We start from the raw sequence: 27,649 nt of genomic DNA on the forward strand, positions 1-27,649 counted from the left end.
GTAAAAGATGAGATATTGGAAAAAAAAAATTTGTTTGCCTGTCAAAGTATTTACTTTTCTTATATTCAGTGGTTGTGGTTTTTTTTTTGTATTTTTTTTGGTAGTACTGGCTTTTTAAGTGTAGATAATTAACAGTAAATGCTTTTCTTTTCATCGTGAAAGGTATCAAGTGGATTTTCCCTTCAAGTATCAGCCTTAGATTTGGCACTTCATTACGAATGGAGCCACGTCATGCCTTTTCCAAGAGATGTTGGGGATGTAATAGCAGCAATTACAGGATTCATTAGCTTTGATCTGAGGGATCCTGGGTGTTGGTTTTTTGTTTGTTTTTGACATCTACAAAGGCCTCTTCTGGAAGCCACTGACAAAATAAGTTTTTAGTAGTGTTACATTACTTCTTCAGTTATTTGCTCTTAGCCAAAGGGAGATAGTAAGCACTGAACAAAGAAAAACAGTTGTTAAATGATACAAAAATACTACTTTCAGTGCGTTGTTACTAACCTTAGCTTTACTACTCAGGCAGACACCCTTATTCCAGGCTCTCCTAAAATTGGAGACTAATAGTATGAAAGTAGTATAAAATTGCTAGAAACTGTCTTTTTCCAGCAATGACTGTTAAACTGATAATATTCTCTTTCTGTTTTTGACATAAGATCTGAATAACTTTATTGTTGCCAGGCATGTAACTACTGATTTAGCTGAAAGTGTTCTGCTGGTTGCTTATCTGGGTAATTGCTTTACCTTTCCTACTTGATTTGCCCTATTCCCATTTGTGGGCATGTGTAATCCAACTGACTCTAGCAAGTAGAGATGCACACATTTTTAAAAATAATAATAAAAACATCTATCATTGTGTTGAAGTAACTGTTGGTTTCTGTGATCTTTATAAATAATACAGCTGAGCCTTCATTGTTACAGTGACTTATTTAACTATGTTTTCTCTGGCTGCCATCATTACTCTCATTGCTGACAATGAGAAATGTAACTGGGACAGCCTATCTGTATTGTTATATTAACTGTAATTTTCCGTTTTTAGTTACGTGGACATACACAGGATGTTTCCTCTATGCCAATAAACGGCACAGTTAATTTTGTTGATGGCAATACTAAAGTGCAACTGATACATAATGCTTCTTTCCTTTCTGTGTGCATCTCTCATGTGTGCAATTTATTTTAGTGCTTCTTCCTGTTACTGTTGCTGAAGAAAAATATATAGGGTTTGTTCTTGGATCTTTCAAATTAAATTATGATACTTGTTTATAAAAGTATTTTCATTACTGTGAATAAGAGATTTGAGTGGGGTGACTTTCAAATATTCGGAAATATTCACAAAACATCAACTACTTCTGTTACATTTGGGTCTATGTGTCCCTGTGCTTTTTTCCCTTTCGCTCTGTTTTGATGCTGTTCTGCCTGGTGGGTAGGTCTTTCCACCTGCAGTTCTCCCAGAGAGACATCTGTCTTAGCAGCTCTGGCAGAGTGCTAAAAATACTTAGCGCTAGGTCTGTTATAAAGGCCAGCATTCCATTTGTTTAAATAAATGGAAAAATTGAGAAAACAGAGCAACAGTGATTATAGAGTTCTCTATGAAATAGCAGAGAAAATTTTAGCTAGGTTCTGCGGAAATATAAGCTGTTATATGACTAATTTAAAATCAATAGTTTAAGTATCGATGAAGAGAGTACTAGCTGGGAAGGTGCCTTAAATTTTTAATAAAGGGTGTCAAATCCAGAATGCAGATAAGGATTCTGTTTACTTTAAAATGTTCCGTTCAAGAAATCAAATGGATTTAGTTAGGTGTATTCATTCATTCAACCTCTTCTCCAGGGATAGTGGCAAAAATAAAATTGTCCTTGGATGTAATACACATTACTCTCCAAATTTTTTTTTTCCAAATGGATGCTGGAAATCACTTCAAAACTCTGAAATCTTATACTTTACCTCAAGTAAATCCATACTGTTAAGCATTGTAAACACACAGTTTGCTGACCTTTTTAATTAATTAGTCTTGTAATCAAGTAATTGCCATGCAGTAATATAGGATGATATTTTTACTAATTGCTATACAGTAATAAGAGTTATATTTTAACTGAGATTTTGATAATCTGAAAATATGAAAATCTAAATAGGAAAAGAAACAGACTGATTTTAGTTACAGCATTTCGTTATATCTTTAGTATGCTTTGTCTGTTGCTGTGCGAAGGAAACTTCTACCTGCTAAGTATGGAGGCTGAAGTCCTGTTTTCTTTGGTAGAGGTGAAATCAGAGTTCCTTCAGTACTTCAGAAAAATGACTGTCAGATTTCCAGACAAAGAATTCTGAACTGATTTGCATCAATCTGAACTATAAATTTGAACGTGCAAAGAAGTGTAGATGACGTGGCTGTGTAAAGTAATCAGAAAGTTTAATTCTCTTCTGTCCATTGAGACTCAATATCAGGATGAAAATCTGTATTATTTTCATAAATAATAAATGTCTGGGTGGTTAGATAATCAGAGCATAGAACAGTGATACTTCCTTACAAAATATTGGCCTATAACTTTCAAATGTTTAAGCATCAGACAACAAAGCTGTCATAAAACAGGCCTAATGTCATCTTTATATAGAACATCTGGATGATTATTCTCAATTAAAAACACATGTTGTTCCATGATTTGAGCTTTTTCTTTTTCTGAATGTCAAAACTCAGTACGAGGCCTGAGTTTCACCTTCTACGTTTGTTTAAAAAAATATATGTGTATATGTGTATATATATTTTTTTTTTATGTTGACTGTCTTGGTTTATTTGTGTTTTTGTTTTTTTTTTCTTCTTTTAGTACTGATGTGTTAGTAACTGATCTTAGCTTTGTAATATGGCCTTTACATTTTTATATCCTTTTCTTCTTCCAACCTCAAAACAGGGGATTTTCATTACTCTAAGGGGGAAAACTAGTAAAGAAGAATTGGAAACATATGTCTATCTGTTCTGTGTGCGCTTCTTTCTTTCATGGACGTTTTTGTCAGGTAACAGGGAGAAATGGAAGTAGACTCAGCAATACTGGGGTAATAGTAAATTGGTGATACCAGGGGATATTCTCTCATGCAATCAGACCCCAAAGGAGATTCAGGCTTGATTGTTACCTTGACTGTAAGCTGCTTCTTCAGTGCTTTCTGTTAAAGTGTAAGTCAGGTTTAAGTGTTAATTAAGCATCTCTCTTCCTGTACATAGAGACTTGATTAAGAAGTGACATTACTGCTAGGCGTGTTGTACTTCTACTTAAAATCAGACTTAACAGAGAAGAATGAATTGTACAGCTTTTTGTGAACCACTTTAATATTTGGATACTTGGCATGAAACGGAGAAAGTTTAGTTTGCCGCTGTTCTCATCAGCCACTAGTTAAGGTTTGACCTTTTGTGCCTTAAAATGATTTTTGTGCGTCTTCTTGAATGAAGTTTACTAAGGATAGCCTTGTAGAACAACATATAGTCATCATCCATCCAGAGCTTTGTTTTTACCCTGAAAAATTCTTTTTAAAAACTTGGATTTAGAGCTATGCAATTCTGAGAGAAAGGGACACTTTGCAAGTTACAAATTTTTGGAAATTTCTATGGGCTGTTGTGAATGAGAGAATAACACAACTTTTTGTTGTTACTTTTATTTTAATGGTTCATGCTTAGGATAACTTTTCTGGAAAAACTGATTATATCTCCACTTTCATGCAGGCTACTTCACAGTTGAGTTTCATTGATTTATCTGGATGGCTGTGAGTAGGCAGTCTTTGGCTGTCATGGGACACTGCCCCAAGACAGTTTTGAATGCTTTTTATGTGTATGTGTACCTTACATTAAAAATTACGGAGGAGTTATATTTTCCTTACCAGTACCTCTACAAAAAGACTCTTTTATGATCCTGATCAGTGATCCATGAAGAGCACTTTTTTTAGTAAGAAGCAATTCTATAGTCCTGTTAGTGTAATCAACCTATACGTTGGTTTTATTTAATTTGCCAATTGTCATTTATTTCTCAATTTCTTCTACTGTTTTCACCCCTTTTGAACTAGCAGCCTGTTAAGCTCTTTGTTGCTCTTCAGAGATTTTCCATTTTTTTCAGCCCCTGTAACATCCAAAAAGTGTACATGAAAGCTTTTGTCTTAGGGTATTTGACAGTTACTATGGAAACAGTTTGAATTTATTGGTCAAATATTTTTGGCATTATATTGAGCTCATTAAAATCTAACTCACTTGTTGAATTTGCATAGGTACACAGTATTATAGTGCCGAAGAAAGGAACGTAAGCTGTAGTTAAGGTTCTAAGGAGTAATTGAGCATCACATGTTCATTGACAAAATCATGCTGCAGGATTCTGTTTCTTCAGCAGTCATTGACATTTACACTTTTCATTTGCTCTGTAAAATGTTTTATGCATAAATAACATCTCGTGGTACTTGGAAAAAATTCACTTACACGTGCATTAAAAAAAAAAAACCCAAACCCTCAGTCATTCTTAATTACTCATTGTAAGATCATAGTAAGACACATTTTTATTTACCAGGTATCTCTGAAAGTACTGCTTTTATTACGATTATGTATTCATTGATAATTCTTTTTGGCTCAAACAAGTAGCCTCAACAACATGTTTTCTTTCAGCCAACTTCCTCTTTTAAGTAGTCTGTTATCTTTTCAGTTTTGTTCAGAATCAAGATGTCACACATACACCCCCTCCTTAATGTAATATGTAGAATAAGCTTTTACTGCCTCCTATTCTGTGCTGGTTAGTGTCAGAAAACTTCTTGCCACTCCCCAATACATATGGCAAGAGAAAATAATATGAACCTATCAACATCTGCTGAAACAATTTTAGTATATGTGGAAAAGGAAATTAATCAGAGGAACAAATGCTTTTGAAAGGAAGGAAATTTTGTTTAAGGGTTCTGGAGCAGCTTTAATTCAGTTCCATTGTTCCACAGCAGTGTAGGACATGCAGTCCTATTTTTGATGTTTATCTTCAGTTGCTGCATGGAAGACTCGTTGAACTTTTAACTTGGCAAGTAAGTGAAGAGGAAACTCAGAAACACGTTGGGGAAAAAAGTTCAGTATCAACCTTAAAAATATTACTGCTTGTATATTCTGCTACTAGTTATATAAACTGAGTATGAAAACTTATTTCAGTGATTGTGTGCAATTAATATCAACTTAGACTGTTACCAAGAGAAAACTAACAATATAGTTTATAGTGTGATTATTTTTTTCATTTTTTTCTCATTGGGCTTATTTCTTGCTTATATATTAATTGGTCATATTTGTTTTTCTTTATTTTGCTCTGCGTTAAGCTTTAGGTTCACAGTAAGATAGGTATTGTGTGAAGTTACTTCTCACTCCCTTGCATTCTTCTTTAAATAATGGTGGACAAAAAGAAATCTAATTAGACTTTGTAATTCTAAGTCTAGTCACTGAAAACACATATTTTGTTCCCTGAAGTGCCACAGAAACAAATAAGCAACTACAGACCAGTGCCTGTGCTGGATTTTCAGCTTGCCCTGCAGCCCATCACCCAGGTACCTCCATGCCTTTTGCTCCTCTCTCTACACATCCTGCTGCCAGTCTTCATCCCCAATGGATAAATGGGATCAATGACTGGCTTTAGAGATGGAAGTGTCCAGGAGGGAACTGGCAAATAGGTGCACAGGAGTGACTTGAATAGTGTGAAAACACACTATTATATATAATATAGGGGGAAGTGAGATGTCTTGCTGTATGTGGTAGGAGTCTCAGAGCAAGGAATGAAGTAGTTTATTTTACAGCTTTGTCTTTCAGATTTTTGTTGGCTGCAGACCTAGGAGGGAAGACTTGAGAGAAAAACCTTCCCCTTGTGTTGCACAGCTGACAGTGCTGATTTTATTATTTTTGAGAGTATGACAGACTAAAAATTCTGCTAATTTATGATGAGTATTTTCATGATTCAAGGCAAGAAATAAGACCTCTTCTACCAATAAGCATTCAGTTGTTTTGCTTCCTCCAAGAGCTTATTTCTTTTGTTTGTGACTTGAGGAGTTTCTTGTAGATATGTTAGCAAAAAAAAAAAAGACAGTTGTAGAATAAATCAATAATTATGGAATAATTTAGGTTGGAATGCATCTAGAGAGAACATTCAGCCCCGTCTGCTGCTTAAAGTAGGACTGATGTCAAGGATGGATCAAGTTGCTGAGGATCTTATCCAATCTAGTCCTGGAAATCTCCCATTGGCAGGGGTTATACATTTTCCCTGGGCAACATGTTTCAGTGCTTTTCTGTTCTCACTGAAAATAATTTGAGTCCAAGTGGTATTCTCCTCTTTTCATCATGGGAAGACTGCTGCTTGTCCTTTCAGTGTGCAGACCTCTAACATGTTTTGTCTCCATTATTGTCATTGTTTAACACTGAAAAGCCCTATTTCTACTTAGCTCTTCCTCTTAAAGAAGACATCTTGACTATTTTTTTCCCTCTCTGAAGATGTTTTTCAATTCTGCTTTATTTTTTTGCATGTAAACTCATAGTCCATCCTTGATCTGACAAAAAGCTGTAGGCCAGCCTGCCCATAGATAAACTTCAGGCTCTTGTTCTATAAGTGGTAGCTGCAGTCTTATTTTAGTCTTTTGCTTCAAACCCTGTGTAAGGATTTAAAAGTTGTGTATAAATATGATGTTCTTTTTGGACTGAACTGAAAAGCTATTGTAAATCTGTCTAAGCTTTTGCCCTTTTGCAGTAGTGAATTTCTTGAATTAATGATTTAAAGATTTTTTTCCTTTTTTTTAGATATTTTCTTAATTTGTATATGCTTACTATCAGTTTCAAGAGCAATTCTCCAGGTGGAGGATTTATCTTAAGATACCATTTTGCATAACAGTGGCATATGCCGCAAATAATAGTATTTCCCATGGACACCTTTCTATACCTTTAAACACTTTAATCTTAGCCCTCTAATTAAAATATTAGTTAATGTGCAAATGGCTATGTACAGGAGAATAAGGTTGACAGTTCATAAATTCATATAACACCTTTCACAGTGCAGCAGTCATGATTAGTTCCTGTAGTGGGTGCATATTTTTTCTGGTTTTGAAAATTTGCTGTTTGAAAATACATTCAGTTAATTATTCACAAGCAGACATTTAAAATGTTATTTTCTCTATCTATTTTTCTGCAATTTAAGTTAATTTGAGACACTGCTAATGCCGTTTTAGCACAGCCACCAAATTATGCAGACTCTTTTAAAGAATTAATTACCCTTGTGACATTAGATTGTACATTCCTCAGATAACGAGTGCCATCAAAAGTAGGTATCTTAATATTTCGACTAGCTCCTATGACTTGAAACTCAGTACTGAAAGATGATGTAAGAGAGAAAACATTCCAATTCTAGCGTTTCTGCTTCTCACATCTAAGGTATCGGTGAAGTGTGACAGAACAGAGCTATTATTTAAGGGCTAAAGGACCAATGTACAAAAAAAATGATTATACATATCTATTATTAGCTTCATGAGATGGTGTTTGGTAACAATGCTAGCTTAAGGTATTCTGATTTATCTCCTTTTTACCTTTTTTTCCCAATTTGCTACTGCATTGCCCTTCGGTGTATTGGCACATTCGTTCATCAGCTGCCCTGTGACTGCCCTGTGAGAAAAACTGTGGGGTGGATCCTGTGGAAAAATAACCTAGGAAAAGAAGCCTGGGGTTTGTCATCTGCGCGTTTTCCTCACCCTGGTGACAGAGCTGTCCCATGGGAGCTTTCCCAGCCTCAAAGAGGGAGTGCTACGTGGTGATGGGTGAACGAGCAGGACATCAGTACTTTTATCTGCTGTTACTGTGGAATATTTTGCCTTGTGGAACCAGGGCCTCATGGAGTCAAAAGACACCTACGTTTTTACGACCTATTTCATTCACATACCAGAAGTTCTGCTCTTTATCATGCCCAAAGGTTCTGCCACATTGGCTGAGGCAAATGTATAATCAAGCACCTGGCTCCAGCATTCACAAATTAGGTGTTTTTACCTCTGAGATCTCCTAGAGCAAGATGCCCCAGGTATACTTCAGACAGTGTTACACTGAAAAGTTTTTATTTCCACAGAAAATAGGTGATTTGCACTCAAAAGCATGTCACTGAGAAAGAACTGAATGTGGTACTTCCTTCTGCATAAAAACATAATTGATATAAATTCAGACTTGTGTTTTAGGTATTGTCAAGGAGATTTTGTTCCAGCTTGCTGCTCCCTTTTCATTTTATAGCTCTCCTTTTAGCTTTTAGTAGACAAGCATGGAAGTGGTATTCTTTGCCTATGTCAGGCCATGGTTATGCTTTTCAAAGCCTACAAGCCATCTGACAGAAGAGAAAGAGGTAATGTTGGGGAAAGAGCACAGTTGGTTCTTTTTTTTTCTTTTTTTTCTTTTTTTTTTTTTTTATGTAATGCTCTAGCAAGTATCTACGTATAGTAACTACTGCAGGAGCCCAGAAACTTATTCTCTGGGACAAACTCTGCAGATTTCTGAGAATAGTGTTATATGTATGTTAAAATGTCAGTGGTTTTCTGTGTGTGCTAATGGTATAATTTCTGGAAAACTAACTTCAAATGAATACCCAGTGACTCAGCAATGTTCCATGAAGTTCTGTAGTTTATTTCAAAATATCCAGATTGTCTTTTCCTTTAAAATATTTGGGTTTTAATGTGAAGTAGGTATTTGTCAATTTACAAATTTATCATAAATCAGAATGTTGGGATTATAATAGGCATTTGTATGTGGGAAGAACTGTGATGCTTTCAGTTTTGATGGGTGTGCATTATTTATGTTTATTCTTCTAGGTTTATATACAACATTTTGATGAGGAGGTGATTTATTATATTAAACACTTAGTATTAATATTCATCTGCTTAAATCTAACCATGATAATCACTCAACATGACCTTCTGCTGTTCCTTGCTATTTGCATTGTCAGTAGAATGTATTGAAAGCTAGGGTTAGCATGATTCAGAAGAAGTGAAAATAGCATGATTTACAAGATTTTGTATTAAATTCTGTCACTTAAAAACAAAACAACAACAACTAGAAGCTTCATCAATATTATGATGTGTTATACAAAAAGATATGTTTTTGCAACTATTAAAAATTTTTCAGTTAACAAGACAACACGAAAGGAAAGTCGATCTGAGAAAAATGTTCATGTTAAAGTTAACAGACCTTTTCAGTTTCCTATCAGACCATGTTTAATTTCTTAACCTCTTCTCTTAGGACCTAAAGGTAATTGAATTTTTTTTTTTTGTTTGAAAAGCAGAAAATGCATTAAGAATATTTTTGCAGCTCTCCTCAGTGCAGAATACTCATTTACTGTTTTGCAGTTCCCGTTGTGGAAATGGTAAAATGCCTGCGAAAGCCTCTGGTGCTTTCGTACACTTGTTATACTGTCTTGGCAGCCTCAATTAGTGTTTTGACATTCTTCATTCAGTGTTTTTCTTTTCAGTATTTTTTTAGTATGTTCTTTTATTCAAAGTGTCTATAATTAAACTACTTTCTATTTTTATTTTTCTGTGGCACGACAAATTCCAGAAATACTCAATAAGTAATGGGTTTCAGCTGAACAGAGAACTGAGTCTCGTGTGCAACGAAGGGCTTTATCCATGCCTGGTGGCCATTGCCACCTGTTCAGACAAGAGGAGGAGATGATGGAGACTACTTTCAGCTCTATTCACCCTTTTTGATGTGTTTGAGACTAGTTGGGAACATGAGCAGTGATATTAACATTCAGCTCTGGTCAAAAAGTCATCCTGGATAATGAGCGGATAGCCAGAGGCAACTGTAGTGTCTTTTATTAGATGGATCTTTAGGACCAACACTGTGGCTTCTAAGATAGAACGATAAAAACTGAAAATACAGACAAATATTAATTGATGTTGCTGTATCTACCAAGCCTTCATAATAGTCAAAATGGTGGTGTTCTCACCTTTCTGTTCCAATTATTTGTTTTTACACGAGCTATGTACAATATCATAACAGCCAAACAGCTTCAGATTTAAGGTCCATCTAGCCAAATATTCTATGGAGTTACTGGATGCCCCCCAATCCTTGAATTAGATAATTAAACTGTAACCCCTTACTTATCTCAACTGTTGCCATTCATAACTGTATGTTTAAGGCAGATATTTATATCTTCTCATTTTCTAAGCAGAAATTCTCTACCCAGGATGATCGTTTCTAATGTGGCAGCTGTTCTAAACTTTTGATTGTCTTTCTTGTCCTTCTTTGGTCCTGCCACATAACCCCCAGTGTGTTGAGTATGACAATTGCATGCAATATTCAAGATACAGACAAAACATTAAGTATGCATTGGCAACATGATGGCTGCTCTTTTGTTCTTTAATTTTCTCTTAATGGTTCTCAGGATTTGTTTTGTTTATTAAATGATTTCTACTAAGCATTGTACTGAAACTTGTGTGACAGTAAGGCAAAAAAATAAATCATGCTGGATCCAACAGCCTGAGAGGGGCAAGGCTGCTACTGCTCTGTGGCTCTGTGTCCCCAGGTCCAACCAGTAGCAAGGCTGAAGATGTATATGCCCAGCACACACACACATATATGTGATGTATATACGTGATGAGTGGTACAGACAAACACATGAACACAGGGAGCACCAATGGCCTCATCCTGCTCCCCTATCTGTCTGGACAAGCTGGAATCCACTAGTGAGAAATGGGTGCGTGTGTATTCATGTGTGTATGTATAGGTGTGAATATACATGTAATCGTATATACTCACGTATACATGTACAAGGTGGATACCCCTCCTCAGTGTGCCTAGTAGTGAGTCACAGCTGGTATCAGGATATGGGAGCCCCTGGAGGCCCCTCCCCACGTCAGCTGGTGGCACAGACCGTTGTACAGACATACACACCGCTGAAACGATGCCCCTGGTCCCATAGCCAACCTCTCGTGCTCTCACTCCTGGAGACACACAGGTGCTCTCACACCAGAGTTGGCCCTTGGAGCCCCACTCACGCCCTTGCTCCCAGGCCCCTTCACTCACTCGTGGGCTGGGCAGGCTTCACTTCTGCTGTTGATCACACACTGACTCACACACCCACTCTAACTTCAGTCACTGGCACCATGGAGACACAGGTCCTCAGCCCCATGGTCTGACCCCAGCTGCTGCACTCACACCCCATGCACGTGTGCAAACAGAATAGGGAGCCCTCACCCAGGACAGGGTTAGGAAGGAAATTAGTAAGACAAGCTGGACTGTGGAGATCAGGCACAGGGCATGACCAGGTACTGACCAGCAAACGAGTTCAATGTGACTGCCCTTTTTATCCATGTACCACTCTGTCTTCCCACTCTTTTTCATCCCAAAGTCACCCGAACCTCTCCCTTGCCCTGCTTTGGTTTCTTCTCTAAGCATTTCACTGTAAGTCCTGTGTGATCCCAAACTGCTATTCCTTACACCCCATGTTATGTCAGACCCCTAGGCAGCAACCCGTAGAGGTGCTCCTACTGACTCAAAGCAGCAAGTTTCACACCTGGATAATTCTGGGCTGATGGCTTTGCTGGGGCAGCCCGGGCCCAGACAAGGAAGTCCTTGGTTCAGGTTCTCCCCTGCCACTGCGTACTCCAGTGCTCCGTTGAGCTGTGGAGACGGCCCTGTGGTGGGCCCAGCAGGGTTTTATTCAGGCTCCCCTTCTGCTATTGTCTCTCTGTGCTCCTTTGTGGGTGTGCAGGTGAGCTCTGTCACCTAACCTAACAAACAGTATCAGTTATAACTCAAACATCGTGTATTGGGAACATGGAATTTTGCATCAGTCATCCCAAACCACGGGCTGTTCTAGACTTCCTCATTTTTCCACAGTCGTTAGCTTTCAGATTTTCCTATAGCTGCTTTAATTCTTAATGTCACAGATCGATGTGATTTTCATTCACCTGGAGTCCATCCTTTCTGTACAGCTTCATCTTTTCCTTAGTTAATGAATCTGAATACCCAGTCCCTTTACTGTTTTGCCTTTGCCTCTGAGATCCGTTAATCGACTTTGCTTCTCATCTTGCTGTTGGTCTCTGGGTTTCAGGCTGGAAGCTCTGGTGGCCTTTTTTTTTATTTACAGCTGAGCTGCTACCTCACTGTCACTTCCTTTACTTTGATGTCAGTCTCTATATATAAACAGAATGGCTTTTACACTGCCGATGATTTATGTATGGATTGTGCCTTCATCTCCATTTAAATTCTTAACCTGCTTGGGTTTGTCATCTTGTTTGCCTGCTTAGCACTTCAATCCATTTAGAGTCAGGTTTTTGGTTTTGATTGTTTCCTTTATGTGAAGGTTGAATTCCTAAGCTACGTAATGCCCTGTAATTCCCGGGTATAAAGCCAGGAGCTGCAAATATAGCCCCTCCCCACTATTTTATTTTATTTTAAAATATAAGATAAAAATTAGAGCTTTGAAATCTTAGGCTAATTAGAGGTTATTTGCAAAGCAATTTATTAAAAAAAAAAAAAAAACTTGGTTCTGTAGGCTTATTTTTGTCTCTTCAGCCAATCCCTATCTGACTTTCAATCCCAGCTAAACTTTCTGTCTGAATGAACTCTGGGAGGTTTTCTGAGCTGTGCTTTTTGTTTGTTTGTTAATATTTTCAGCTTCTATTTATGCTATCAAATTGGGAAATAGACTTAAAATATTTCAAGCATCAGAATAAGTATCAGAATGCTCACTTGCATCTGCTGCAGTTAAATTCTCTTTTACCTTTCAATTTCCTGCAACATCTCGGTTTTGTGCCCTATATATAGGCAAAAGTTGGGCATTCGCTAAGGTATGTTATTTGTAGTTTGTCTCTGGAGAATTTTTCTCACATGGTTCTTACTTTCTTCTTTGGTTTCCCATGCCCTGAATATGTGTCACCTTTTATGACCTTTTCATATGTTACAATTTTAACATCAGGCTTTTGGAATGGTCTCCTAACCTATCTGGTTAGCCTGTTCCTCTGCTTTTACACCTCAAAATTTGCTTATTCTTCATCTGGTTTTGCTTGTTCCTGAAAACTGAGCTTCCTGATTTTGAAACAAATCACACGTAAATAACTCAGCCCTTATTTTTGAGGGATTCCTTTTTCTGATAGTATTTCTCTGCACTGTGGTTTTTGTTCTGATTTTTGAGGCGTACTTGAAGGAGTTGCTCTGGTGGTTGGCTTAGTTTTAAGGTAACAAAACTTCACTTTCCTCCAAAGTTTGTACTGCAGTGGTTTGGCTCGCTTCCTTATACTTCCTGTTACATATGCAGGCACAAAAACACCATAACAAAATCTTTAGAAATCTTTCAATAGTTCTGTTGTTTGTTTGTTTGTTTGTTTGTTTGACAAATTAGATGAGACTTAAGCCTGAGATTATGGAACAATATTTTCTATAAAAAGCCTTAGAAGTCGGTACTAATATGTGGCCTTTTCATGTACTGTGTACTAAATGTATAAAAAACCTTCTCTGAAACTGATCTCATTTACATGTTGGACTGAAGAACCAAAAAATTATCAAGCAAAATTGCATCTGATCTTTATTGTGTAATATTTTTGTTTTGCTAATAAAGTGTGGTACTGTATTTTGGAAATATAATTGTGTTTTTAAATAACAGCTTGTAGAAACGCATGATAATGAAGTTCTTCTTGAGCATAGATTTGAGAAGGGTCTTAATTTCAAAGAGCCTTGGAGGTATTTTTGCTCTCTGCTTGTCTGATCGTTGCTTAAGCTAATCTCTGTATGTGTAAAGATGCTGTTACTTTTTTATTTTAAAAATTCTTATTTTGGTACTGCAGTAAACACATGAAACATGTTTTCATGTCTTTCACTAACATAATGTTAATACACTGAAATAGAAAAGTGTTTTAGAATGTTTTTCTTCCCTTTCTACTCTGTGTATCAGCCAGTTTACAAGATGTTATTTTGTGATATTTCTGAAACTGTTCCAAACTGAAATTTCTGTGTTAAAATGAGACGGGGAAGGATTTTATGTAGCAAATTGTATTGACAATGGTGAAATCTGTGTGCAATGTATCTGTCCAATTCTATTAGAAATTGGAAATACTTAAAGAAAGCATTTTAAAAATATGTGTAAGTATAACTTTCTCAGTGATTTAAGTCTGTTCTATGTGTAGATGTACTCCAAAGAGTGCATTTACTTTTACTTCTTTATCTATTGTTTTACGTTTTGTTTTTGTTTTGTTAGGCCCGGCGCAAAGAGGTTTTTATCCAGGAACGATACGGAAGGTTTAATCTGAGTGACCCATTTCTGGCTCTGCAGAGAGACTTTGAGGCAGGTGCTGGTGATAAAGAAAAGAAGCCAATCTGCATGAACCCTCTCTCCATTTTAGAAGCCGTTATGGCTCACTGCAGGAAAATGCAAGAAAGAATGTCAGCTCAGTTGGCTGCTGCTGAAAACAGACAAAAGAAGGTACCCTGCTACCAGTTTTCTTTTTCCTTTTCCCTCTCCCGATTTGTTCTTTCATGATATGTTTCAGTTTGCTCCTTTGTCTAACTTGATTATCGTCACGAGTGTTAATTTTTTTTTTCCATTTAGTTGTCATATATAGTGAGGTGCTAGTTTTCTGGTGATATTTTGTGGTACACATCACTAGTTCCATGAATTTAGATCTACTTATGGAATAAATGAAGTAGAACCATTACAAGTCAATGCACTATATAAATAGACAGGTTAACATGAGCTAAAGGAAAGCATTGTCACTATATATTTTTAAACTAACTCCATTGAAACCTAGAGGAGCTACTGTTATTTTGCATAACCTAAACTGCCTAAAATAAATAATTTATTTGTTTTTCTTATTAGGTGGCTCTATTTCATAAAACAGTAAGAAAGTAAATTACAACTAAAAAATATTTTTTGAATATTTAGAACATTTGGTGTAAGGAGAAAATTATTTTGGTACAAGTATGATGCCAAAAAATAATAAAAAATAAAAATAAAAAAGAAAGAGAGAAAGTTTCATATTGAAAACAAAACAGTGTCATTTTGAAAGTGAATTCCTGGGCAATTCCTGACATACCTACAGCAGGTTGCCCAGGATGTGTCTGCTTGAGCAGGGGGCTGGACCTTCAGAGGTCCAACTTTTAAGCTAAACTTTAAAGAACTACATTAAAAAAAAAAAAAAAGTATTGTTTTGAAAGTGTGTCACTCATATGCTAACTTTTTTGCTCCTTATAACAAATAGGGATTTTGAGTGAAACTCATGTGCATAACTCTCTACAGAACTTGCATCTTTTTTTTTTTTTTTTTTTTTTTTTAAGCCAATTTGAAAGGCTGTTTCAACAGGGCACCCTCTTAAACTTCTTGGTTTGTAGAAACTGATGACATTTCTCTTAACCATCTCCATTAACCTCCACATAAATTATTCTTTCAGTGTTTTACCTTCCCTTAGTTCCACATTTTCCTGTCTATTCTCCATCTCTGAAATCCTTCTGTGGAAGAGATTAATGAAAGTATTTTGAGGGATTTCTTGAAAGGTTCAGCAAAATATGGTGACCCTGCGTAAGGAAAAAAAGTTAAGCCCAGACAAATGTGACCTAAATACAGAGCCAGCTGTACCTCCTCTAGGAGTGGTTCCTCCTTCCCTAGCTGTGTGATGCCTCTATCTTCGTGTTTCAAATTGCCTCAGTATCTCACTCTTGCACTAAGTGGTCAGGTCTGTGTACAGCTCTGGGGACTATTGTCTCTGGATATCACTAGACTCAGACAGGCTCTGAGTGAGCTCTTTTTCCTGGAGACTTATTGCCTATGAATATAGTGACCCTGAAGGTATTCTTTAAATAAAATCATTACTTGATCCTAAAAAGTAAGTCATAACAATGTGCAGGAATGTAGAAAAATGAAGAGGTGCACAAATGACTGTCAGTTACGGGCTTACTTTATACCAAACACCTAGTCCCCAGATGTCATCTGCTTTGTGTTAAGTTTCCAGCCCCTTCCATCTCTTCGAATGCCATCCCTGGAGTTGCTGACAAAATTCATTTTGAAGTTTCCTGGAAACTCATAACCAGACCATCAAAATGACAGTTTTTGATCTGTCAAGTGTTTGCAGATAAGTTAGTATTGGGATGCATGCTCATAATAGGCATGTTGGTTGGAAGAAGCCTGTTGATGGGATTTAGTATAACTTTGTGCATAACGCAGATTATTACCAGCAGTACATTTGGTCATCCGTGAATTTGTCTAGCTGAGTCTTGAAAATCCCCAGGAGTGGCAATACCGCGGCCCTCCTGCACTACCATCGTTGTGAAGAATGTCTTAAGGGGCAATTTCTCGTTGCCCTTTTGTTACGGGGTCCCACCTTCCATTGCCAAGAAGAATTTGGCTTTGTCATTGCTGTAAGAGCCCTTAGTAGTAGTATCCTGCTATTAGATCATCCGTCAGTCTTTTTTTCACTAGTCTAAGCAAGGTCCCTTGACCATTTCTCACAACACGTGCCCTCTGTCTCTCACTTTTAAAGGGCCTTTCCGGGTCAGTTCTTTCCTGGTCCCTACCAATGATCTCAGTATCCTGCTGTATTGCCTTTCAGAGCCTTCTTGGGCACGTTTCCAGATGTTTACGTTACTGATATGATTTAGTGTATGCATATAGTACACTTCACAAAAACTCACCTTGTAGTTAGTTCACAAACTCATAAATAATTGCAACTAGTTCCAAATCTGTCATCTAAAGGAAAAAGTAGTGTAAATATTCATAGATGTGGTTTTTTTGTTTGTTTGTTTTTTTAATTCAAGCAGATACAGACAAAGGAAAGCGATGAGGGGAGATATAGGAGATAAAGTAAAATAAGAAACTAATGCTGCTCTTGTCAATTTGCGATCAAATACGGGAACATATATATATATTTATATATATACATATGTGTATATATATACGTTAGGGATTCTTGTTTTATATGCAATGCTTACAAATAAAATAATAATTTGGAAAACCAATTTCATCCCAGCTGTATGTTAAGATCTACTTGTAATTTTTTGAAAGTAAGATAAATTATCTTACATTTCCCATGATTTTTGTACCTATTTTTGAAAAAAAAATATTATTGGGTGCACCATTGTTACTGACTAGTTGTGTTTGTCTGTGAGGGATGGTTTTGTGAAATTTTAAATAGACAATGAAATGCTTGAGAAAAAATCATGATTTTCTCCACTTTAAGAACTGTGAATGGGACCACTCCTAAATACAGTATCATCATAGTAGCTTCTTAAATTAGTTTGCAGCTGTACTGTCATTAACATAACTGAAGAGGAACTGTTGCTGATATCGTTTATTTAGTGATGAAAAGTCATACCTTATGTGTTTTGTTTTATATATATATAATATATATATTATATATATAAAATATATTATGCATATTATTATATTATATATAATTATATATATTATTTTTTACTTTTATTTTTATTTTATTATATTTTATAATTATATTAATATATATTACTATATATATTATATAATATATATAATATATATATTTGTTACTGTTTTTTAAGACAGGTGAACTTGGTTGTGTGAATTGAATTACACAGATTGTGTTGGTTAACCTGGGATGAAGCTGTAAAACCACAGTGGAGCTAACAGTTTTTGATGTATTTGAAACCAAGGTGATGTTTACAGTGTAGATATAATTTCCCATAATAATTTCTTTCTCTTAGTTCACTGGATGTTTATTAGAATGGTATGATTTCAGGAAGAAATTTTACTATTACTAAAATATTTCACATAAATGTTGCCACCACCTGTTTATGCTTTTTCCCATTCTTCATAAGAAAACGGAGGAGAAATTTATATTCAGGTAACATTGTTAGCAGTGTTGGTAGATGGAAACACACGTTCAACTAGAACAAATTCCTGCAGGATTTGTTGTCTATGCCCTCTTTGTCGTTTCTCTTGCTTTACTTTTTCATCATTTTCTTGTGTTTGAATTCTACTTAACATGTGGGGAAAATTTATTTCGGGGACAATGAGCTATAGCGGGTGGGATTTATTTCTGTTCAAACTGCAGTCTGTCTCTCTTGAACTCATCCCTTGATAGCATGAGTTTCAATTCTTCTATATGGTACAACCAGAGAGTAACAAAGCTCTTATTTTAAGATGTCATTTATATTACTTGTAATTTAAATGCAGTTTAATTTAAAATTAATTTCAGACACATCTACAGTGGTGTGAAATACATTTCAAGAACTAAGAAATTTCGTCTACTGTTGTAAAGGAGAGGGAATAGTGTGCTGTAGCAGCAGGCTTCTGGAAAGCTGTTGGTAAAGCACGTGGCTGGTTTTGGTTTTGGTGGTTTTTTTTTGGAGGGTGGGCAGGGGAAGCTGTTAGTTTTTTCCTTTTTTAGTAGTTATTGGTGGTGTTTTTTTCTTTTAGCAACCAAGACAAATTTTAAGCAATGAATGAGAGAGAAGATATTCCATACCTATTACCTTAGGCCATCTCATTTCCCACATTACTGTTTACAGAAAATATATGCACTGTACTATAGTGTCTTAAGCTCTGAAATCAGTATCAGTTTGACCAGGATACTAAAATCTGAACCTTTACTCTTGATATTTCTCCAACTACTGAAGTGAAACGTTTATTCCAAGTAGAATCTTAAATATATTGCTATTTGCCACAGCTTTCACCAGAATTTTTTTTTTTAACACTGAAATGTTCTCATATCACTTCGTAGAAGCATGAAGCAGTTTCCTATTGCAGTCAAAATAAAACTTACATGAGCACTTGATTTTTTTCTAGGTACCTGAGAGTAGTTTTCCAGAACAGTAAAAATTCCCACTCAAAAAAAGCACTTTATCAGTAGAGTTCTGAATTGTTCTTCCTGTATAAATCTCTACATAAGTATTAAGCAGAATTGATAATTGACAAAAAGAGCACAGGAGAAGGAATGGTCACTGTCTGTTTTTATTATCCAGATGAGTCATACAGGAAATGACTGCATCATTATGTAAACAGAGTAGGAAGAAAGAAGCCAATTTTTCTTCTGTTGTAGTTTGACATGTGTAAAAGTTTACCTGGGAAATTGCAAAGTAATTTGGTATGCCTTACTATTAGTAATTATTTTATAAAACAGTGCGTTAACTTGTATTTTTCCAGTGCTTTTCTATGAGACAGTCTTTGAATAAAAGAACAGTTAGTGGGCAAAATGAATTGGTTAGAAGCGTTGACTGTATGAATGAGTGGAAAACTTATTCTCATCTATTTTCTGCACATAATAGGTAGTCTTTTGTTCCTAGCCTACAGCATAGATTATACATCACTGATGTCAGCGAGACATTCTACTGTTAGTAAGTACAGGAAAATGTTTGTGACTACACCAAAAAATTGCTCTCTAAAATGAATGTATTTTTATAAATGTTAGTAAGTAAGACAACTGCTGTGGGCATGGACTGTGTTTTTCAACATTAATCTTCTTCAGTCTGAGGAAGGCCTAGAACTTAAACTTTCATTTCTGGGCTCGAAGTTTTTCTGCAAAGTTCATTTCTTAATTGTGGCCAGTTCCTTTACTGAGAAGAGGACTCTGTCATGTCATTGAATCAGGTGTCTAATTTCAGTGCTTGCCTAATTTCTGGAGAACAGGCAGCTCCTCACTCAGAAATCACGAGAATTTAATCAATTTGTAGAGTCTTTGTGTTATCGATAGAGCAAAGTAGATAGTTTTACTTAGTCTCTGCATTGCTCTTCAGGGATGCCTGTCTTTTTCTCTTGCTTATAGGCACTTGCATTACATACCACAAATCACTTTCCTGGGCAGACAGGTTCATTTTAGGCATACTCTCAAAGGTTAAAACATTAATGTCACATTAATACTAGGTTATGTTGAAAGTCTACATCTTGCTAATGAGAATTTTTCTATATGTTTTCTTACAGCTGGAAATGGAAAAATCTCAGTTACAGAATCTTGAGCTGGAGCACAAAAAGCTATCTGCTCGTCTTGAAGAAGAACGTGGCAAGAACAAGCATGTAGTATTGATGCTAGTGAAAGAGTGTAAGCAGTTGTCTGGACGAATAGTAGAAGAAGCCCAGAAACTGGAAGAAGTGATGTCAAAATTTGAAGAGGAAAAGAAAAAGGCTAGTGAATTGGAGGAGTCTCTTGCAGCTGAGAAACAAAGGAGTACACAAATGGAGGCTCAAATGGAAAAACAGCTGTCTGAATTTGACACAGAGAGAGAACAGTTGCGTGCCAAACTTCATAGAGAGGAAGCACACACCAGTGACCTCAGAGAAGAAAGAGATAAAATGATAAAAATGATTGAGCAATTAAAGAAGGAGAATGACAGTAAAACTAATCTTTCTCTTAAAAATAAAGATAAAAATAAAGATAGGAGCCTTGTTTCTGTTTCTGTTGAAACAGAAGAGCTGAGTTCAAGAACTATTGCCTGCCAAACGGATCCTGTAGTTATGGACAGTAGCACTGAGAATACTAAGAAGTTGCCTTTGACTGTATCTGTGAAGCCTTCCACAGTGAACCCGCTAGCGTCTGGCAATACAAAAATGAATGTGTGTGCCAATGCAGCACTTGTGAAACCTGTTATTGATAAGCAGTCTTCACATAATGAACTTGTCCCTCCTGCAACTCCTGTTCTTACACAGAGTCAAAACAGAATTGAGGAAAATGGACCAAGTACAGGCTCATCATCTGATTTACCAAGTAGCACTTCCCCCTTTCCAAATAGTACTTCCCTTTGCACTCCTTCCACACCAACTGTCACAACTCAGAATTACTCAGTAACTTCATCTATGCACAGTTTGCATTCACCGTCTGCCAATGCTACTGGCCATCCAGGCCTAAATCCACGAGTCCAAGCAGCTAGGTTTAGATTTCAAGCAAATGCTAACGATCAAGACCAAAATGGAAACACAACCCAAAGCCCTCCCTCAAGGGACGTATCTCCTACTAGTCGTGACAACCTAGTTGCCAAGCAGGTAGCTCGGAATACTGTCACCCAAGTCCTTTCAAGATTTACCAGCCCTCAGAGCGGCCCTCCGTCACGGCCTGGGACGTCACATTCAGTGGAAGTTGGCACTTACCCCCCAGTCGGTAAAATGAATTTAAAGACGCCTAGTGTATCGAGAATTGACAGAGGAAATCCTCCGCCTATTCCTCCTAAAAAACCAGGGCTTTCGCAAACTCCTTCTCCACCACACCCACAGCTTAAGGTTTTAATGGATAGTAGTCGATCCCCAAATACAAGTGTAAAAACTGACAGCAAAACCGTGACCTCACCTCTTTCAAGTTCACCACAAGGAATCAGGGTAATAAATGAGGAAATTATTTCTAAGTCCTCACCTCAGCTGCCACCAAAACCTGCTATAGATTTATCTGTGGCACCTGCAGGCTGTGCCATACCAGCCATAGCCACATCTCAGGTGGGTGCCTGGCCTTCCCACTTCCCTGGACTGAACCAGTCTGCATGTTCAGAAAATTCCTTTGTCATTCCCACCACCATTGCCTGTAGCTCCTCCATAAACCCTGTTAGTGCTTCATCCTGTAGACCATGTGATTCAGACAGCCTCCTGGTAACAGCATCAGGTAAAGGGATTGATATGCTACAAACTGTCTCCCTCTGAAGTAATTTATTTTTTTTACTCTAAATTTCTCATTTGCTTTATTTACCTTTTTCTTTAGTTTCCTTTCTAAGCACTGAAATTTCCATTTATATTTTTTCCACATTCCAGGGGTATGGGAATTCTTTTGCATGATTTAGTAATGTCCTTAATTAGTTTGCTTCCTCAAGGAGGTCTCAAAATTGAAGGTGTTTTTTTAAAGGTAAATAGTTCTAACGTCTAGAGCAAATGGGCAGTGGATTATGAAATATTAAGAAAATTACCTTTTATTAATATTGTTATTTTGGACTACAAAATGCTTTCTTAGTCTGAAATAATGTTTTGAACTTTTTCTGTGCTGATGATCTTCCATGGAATATGTGTTCCTGTTCATTTCAGTGCTTTTTTGAATCTTTTAGAAAATAGGGCATAGCTGTATTCTTCTTCTATGGCACTAAATGCTTGCAGCTTAAGGTCCATTATTGCCTGGCTAACAGTGCAGTTTGAAATATAGCACTTCATACCTACAGAAATATATTGAGGTTTTATTTCCTTTTTCTGTATTTTTTTGGTAGGTATTTATAGTTGTAAGCTTTATTAATAGCTATACGTGGCATCTCACAGGTTCACTTCAACTGATATCAGCAAAGGCTTGATGTTGGAGAACATTAAAATCTAAATGTTATGTGAACAGTCCAAGTCTGCAGTCAGTGCATGTATCTGCTATTCATTTTGCATTGTGCTGAAGACTTTCAAGCCTCATTTGTTACCAGCTTCAGGATATCTTCTTGATGACAGCTAAATGAACAAAGAAGGCCCTGATCTCCTTTTGAGTTAATTGCAGATCTCCTATAAATTCTTTTCAGCATATGTACTTGCTGGGATCAATAGCACTGAAAGATTAGGTAGAAGCCTTTCTTCACCCTCACTTGCAGTGCAGTAAGAAGATGGTTGCAGAGTTGAGCACTTTGGACACAAAAAATCTTTGTTAACATTGAAGAATGTTTGAAGGACATGAAACTGTTGGAGAGTGTACAGAGGAGGGCTACGAAGATGGTGAAAGGCCTGGAGGGGAAGACGTACGAGGAATGGCTGAGGTCACTGGGCCTGTTCAGCCTGGAGAAGAGGAGGCTGAGGGGAGACCTCATCACAGTCTACAACTTCCTCGTAAGGGGGTGTCGAGAGGCAGGAGACCTTTTCTCCATTAACACCAGTGACAGGACCCGCGGGAACAGGGTTAAGCTGAGGCAGGGGAAATTTAGGCTCGACATCAGGAGGGGGTTCTTCACAGAGAGGGTGGTTGCACACTGGAACAGGCTCCCCAGGGAAGTGGTCACTGCACCGAGCCTGTCTGAATTTAAGAAGAGATTGGACTGTGCACTTAGTCACATGGTCTGAACTTTTGGGTAGACCTGTGCGGTATCAAGAGTTGGACTTGATGATCCTTAAGGGTCCCTTCCAACTCAGGATATTCTATGATTCTATGATTCTATGAATGATCTGAAACTTCATACAGTTGTTTTCAGTTCAGTTATGGTCCTTTAGTCCCTTTTAACTTGAGTATCTTTATCTCATCTATAGGGTATGAACTGCCCCCCGCAGTTGGTGTGCTTCCATCACACAGCTGACCACTTTCTGGTGGTGGTTGCCCCACGCAGTTGGCAAGTTGGTAAGGCAGTTGGACTAACTCTCTAGTCTTGGGGAAGCTGTTCTGACAGCACCATGGGGCAACCTGTATCTGTATATATAGGAGATTCCAAGGTTTGCATTATTTAGGAATTTTTATTCCCATTCCACTTCAATGAAGACTTTCAGCACATTTCTGAAGTTTTAGTATCTTTTATTTACTTTTTTTTTCAGAAAATGTTTGGAATTTCAATTTTACTTTCAGTTAAATCAGACCGTAGTGAAATCTTACTCATATAGTTATGCTTTTAACATTTGCCTGTTACACCATACTGTCAGAATCTTCTCACCTTTCCGTAGTATGACACGGAAATGTGACCTCAAAAATCTTATCCTCCATTTGTCTACTACATCTCAAAGTCATCAGCTGTGGGATTTGATGGCTGCCTCTTAGTTTATTGTTTTTCATATAGATGCCCTGAATTTTCAGCTTTATTTTTTGATAGTCCAATTACCATGTCAGATAGTTCATTAGTCTTCCAGTATTCCAGATATTATCTGAACCTCATTTGCCTTCAGGAGCTGTTAGACTCCATAATGGAATTATAACTTTGTAAAGAATTTAAGATTCTATTAATGTACAACAAATTAATTATTGGGAAAATCAGCTTCAAAGTTAATAGTTTCTGCGGGCTAGAGGCTGTCTTGCACAAACCCTGCCAGTGTGAAATAGACTGTAGATTTCAGTTAGTTTTACATTAACTAGATGATCAATTAAAACAGTTTTTGATTATTCTTAAAAAAAAAAAAAAAAGGAAAGGAAAGAAAGAAATCTTCTACCTTAAACATATAAGTTTACTTTACCACTTGACTTCATAACTGCACGTACTAGTTTGTGCTTCTAAGTATTAACGTTTTTAGGAGAACAATCATTCTTTAAATAGGACTCTTCCACCAAATAGTAAATTTTTTGCTTGTGAAATTCATGACAGTTCTTAAAGGCAATTCTCAAACATGAGATTTTTGTCAAAAACTGTTGTTTTTTTCAATTGTACTGTTTTATGTGTTCAGATTGCCTTTCGTAACTTAGGCTTTGCACACTCTTCACTTGCTATTGGAAGGGATAGAAACAATTGGGACCATTTAATCTCATAATCCTTGTTCTGAATATTTGACACTTAGTGTTTTGTAAGTGGCATTGCTTTTTGTGAATTTTCACAACTGAAAATGGGAAACATATCCCATAATCAGAAGTATGCAAAAAAAGATTGCTTAAACTGTAGTTGGTGATCTCCTGTTTTATTTTGTTAATTTTATCAAAGCTGTTATTTTAATATCCCTCCTTTACTGACCTCCAAAATAAGGCCGAAAGAATGTTAGTAAATTTGTCTGCAATATTCAGGTGGATATTCAGGAGCTCCTTTGACTTTAACCCAGACTAACACTTGATTGCGTTTTTCTACAATCCAACCCTGTTTCTTTTTTTATTTGTTTTTAGGGGAACTTTATCTATTTGGGCCAAGTGTTCCTGTGAGCTGCACTAGAACTAAATAAACCTTGAACAGTAGACATTATGCAATTATGGAAAGACATTGCCCTTGAAATTTTATGCTGAGGAAAAAAAAAACAGATTTAATAAATCTATGTGCAAATTGACTTTGCCTTAGAAAAAAGCTAGACCAAGCTCAATAACACTGTTTTAAGTAAGATGATGTGGCCAGTAGTGCCTGAATTAATGTCACTCACTCGCTTTCTTTTTTCAGTTTCTTTTTTTGAGTATGATCTTACTGAAACCTCTTTCCCATATCTGCATTTTTCATGCCCTCTAGCCACAGATTCAGTTAGTTTTGCTAATTTTCTGGTTGGCTTTAATCTATTTTATTTACTTTTTTTTTCCTGAAAATGTTTGGAATTTCAATTTTTCTTTCAGTTAAGGCAGAACATAGTGAAATCTTATTCATATTTTATTGTACAGTAAGTAGTAAGCAGTAAGCTTCAATCTGAATTTGTTAATATTTTACAAAAATGTGAAAAACAGATTTAATGTTGAAAGAAATTGAAAGAATCCTCAACTTTAATATTTTTTGGCTTATCAGTAAATTCACATTTCTTTCTTCTTACTGTGGAGTCAGAAGAATTGGCAATAGCTTAGTCACTAAAGTATTCCTTTTATTAATTTGAAAACTGTGTCCTAGTTAGGTCAGATTGCTTTTATCAATAGGATGATTTTCAGTAAGGGAGTGTCTTGGTTCTAGAAAGAACAAGTATTAAGAGAAAACTCAAAATATGAGATCAGATAGTTTCAGTTACATGTTCTGTTAAATTAATGCAGTGATACCTTCTTTTAAATGTGGGGCACTGTACTGTGTTGCTCTTTTCATTCCTGGTAAGAGAAGACACCAGCTTTTGTCATTAATGTTGAACAGACTGCACATAAAGAAATTACAATGAACATTTATGGCCTGATTCAAAATCTGCGACAGTGTTTTCATTAATTTCAGCAGCCTTTGAACTGGTGCCAAAGTGCTTCTGCTCTGTTTGGATTCCTACATTTCAATGGCTCTAAGACTTCAAAATGGAAATGAATCTAGGCAGTTGGATTTTCATACCCCTGGGATTTCTGCTTTCACTTTCTTCTTGGTTTTGTGCTTTTTATGTCACTTTTCAGTGAAGTATGTTTTTTTGTTTTGCTCATTTCTATAGTGATTTCTTTAATTATTCTCTCTATTCAATTGGCTTAGAATATAAAAGGGGGGGGGGGGGGGTGAGGCACTGATCTGGGCTCTGAAATTAACCATCTCCACATTCTGAAGCTGATGCCAGAAGCTGTTTTTGTCTATCCCTCTGCCCTTCATCACTGCATGTCCTACAAGCTTTCACAGATGCTTCACGTTTCCTAACTTTATGCATCTGTAATGATGTACCTTATTTATTGGTATTTCCTAATATTGATGTATTTATTTTCTGTTTAAATGCAGCCTGATTGTATTCATCTACATTGATAATAGAAGCCAAACTTACATATATCTTATTATCCAGTTTCTGTATCTTTCTGTGTAGGAAGATTTCATCCAATGATAGCTACGTATAATGAATTTCATCACTGAATTGCCACAATGTAATTTCAAGGTGTTGGAACAAAAATTAAGATACCACGTACGGCACAATAAACATTCTTTCTTTCTTTTTTTCCCTTAATGCTTTAAAACAACAATAATAAAAAACCTACCTTGCACTATTTTCAATATGGAAGAATTCCGAGCAATGCTATTCATATTATGAAATAGCTTTGCAGAGTGGACTTCATGCTTACAGCTTAGAGTCAGTCTCCCCAAACTCTCCCAAATCCAATACGAATCAGATTTAATTTCTAAAATGAGGAGGAAGTTTAAACCAAGACTGTTCTGGAGTGCCACACAAGCAGCGTCCACTATCAACTACCATGTCGAGACAGTAAAAAATACATATCAACTGCCAGTTAAAAAACATTGATGTATGTACTAACAACAGCAGCACAATTAGTATCAAATAATAATAGAAAATCAGAAAAAAAAAAAGGCACTTTTATAATGGAGAGGATGAACAAAAGTCATTCTTAAGTTCTTTGGGGATTTTTTAAGTCAGCTGTTTTCAACTATTGGAGCTGTAAATGTAGTATATTTTATCATTTAAAAGATGTTGTTTACTTTGCATCTTCCTTAGTTGTTCTGCAAACTTTTGAAAACCTTCAAATTTCTTCATTAAAAATTTTGGAAAAACAAATATTAATAAAAGTATTAGTAGTCAAAAGGTAACTTCAGAAATGAAGTGATATAAAGATGGATGGAGTTAAATTTAGAGTTTTTCATCAGTTTAAAGCTGAATTTATAAGGTAACTTCACAGCTGTACTGATAACTTTTAATACTCTATAAAGTAAAAGAGTTGAATAATAAGCTAACATTGTGAAAATACTTCAAATATATTTCCTTTACATACTAAGTTTGTAAATTTAATTTGAAATGATAAATTCAGGGAGCTTTTGAAACAAATATAACAATACTCAGCACATATTTGTTTGTTGTTTTGAACTGGGATCAAGCTATGCTCTCTTTATAAGTGCTGCTCAGCTGATGGTTTCTGATGTAAATATGGAACTTAATGAAAATTTGCCTGGATCTTGCAAGGTTCCCAAATCTGTTACATCCATAGAATTCTCTGGGGGGAATTTTCATATTTAATTTTCTAAAATGTAGAGCTTATCCTAGCAGGGTACTATTTTGGTTCTAGGTGTTGGAGGTTGGATAGCACTTAACCAGCTTGATGGAGCTGGAGGTAGTGCCCTGCATCTCCTCTTCAGTGTTGAGTGTCACAGAGCTACATTAAAATCTAGTCAAACTTTCCTTGTATTGTCAGATTTCAGTCTGAGATAATATCTTGTATGTGGCTACAGAATATGAATAAACTTACTTATTCAAGAGGGAAA

General features: G+C 36.4%; 1 protein-coding gene across 2 annotated transcripts in view; it reads left to right on the top strand.

The window, feature by feature from the left end:
• The window catches only part of CTTNBP2 (cortactin binding protein 2), an 89,616-nt gene that overhangs the window by 20,727 nt on the left and 41,240 nt on the right, over window positions 1-27,649 (top strand). For both annotated transcript variants that reach the window (XM_080579294.1, XM_080579295.1), the window contains exons 3-4: window positions 14,199-14,423; window positions 19,884-21,546. In XM_080579294.1, the coding sequence (XP_080435420.1) occupies window positions 14,199-14,423; window positions 19,884-21,546 (1,888 nt within the window). The remainder of the gene's footprint in view (window positions 1-14,198; window positions 14,424-19,883; window positions 21,547-27,649) is intronic.

The sequence above is a fragment of the Anser brachyrhynchus genome (genome assembly GCF_964034855.1).
Source record: "Anser brachyrhynchus genome assembly, chromosome: 1".
Classification (NCBI taxonomy): domain Eukaryota; kingdom Metazoa; phylum Chordata; class Aves; order Anseriformes; family Anatidae; genus Anser; species Anser brachyrhynchus.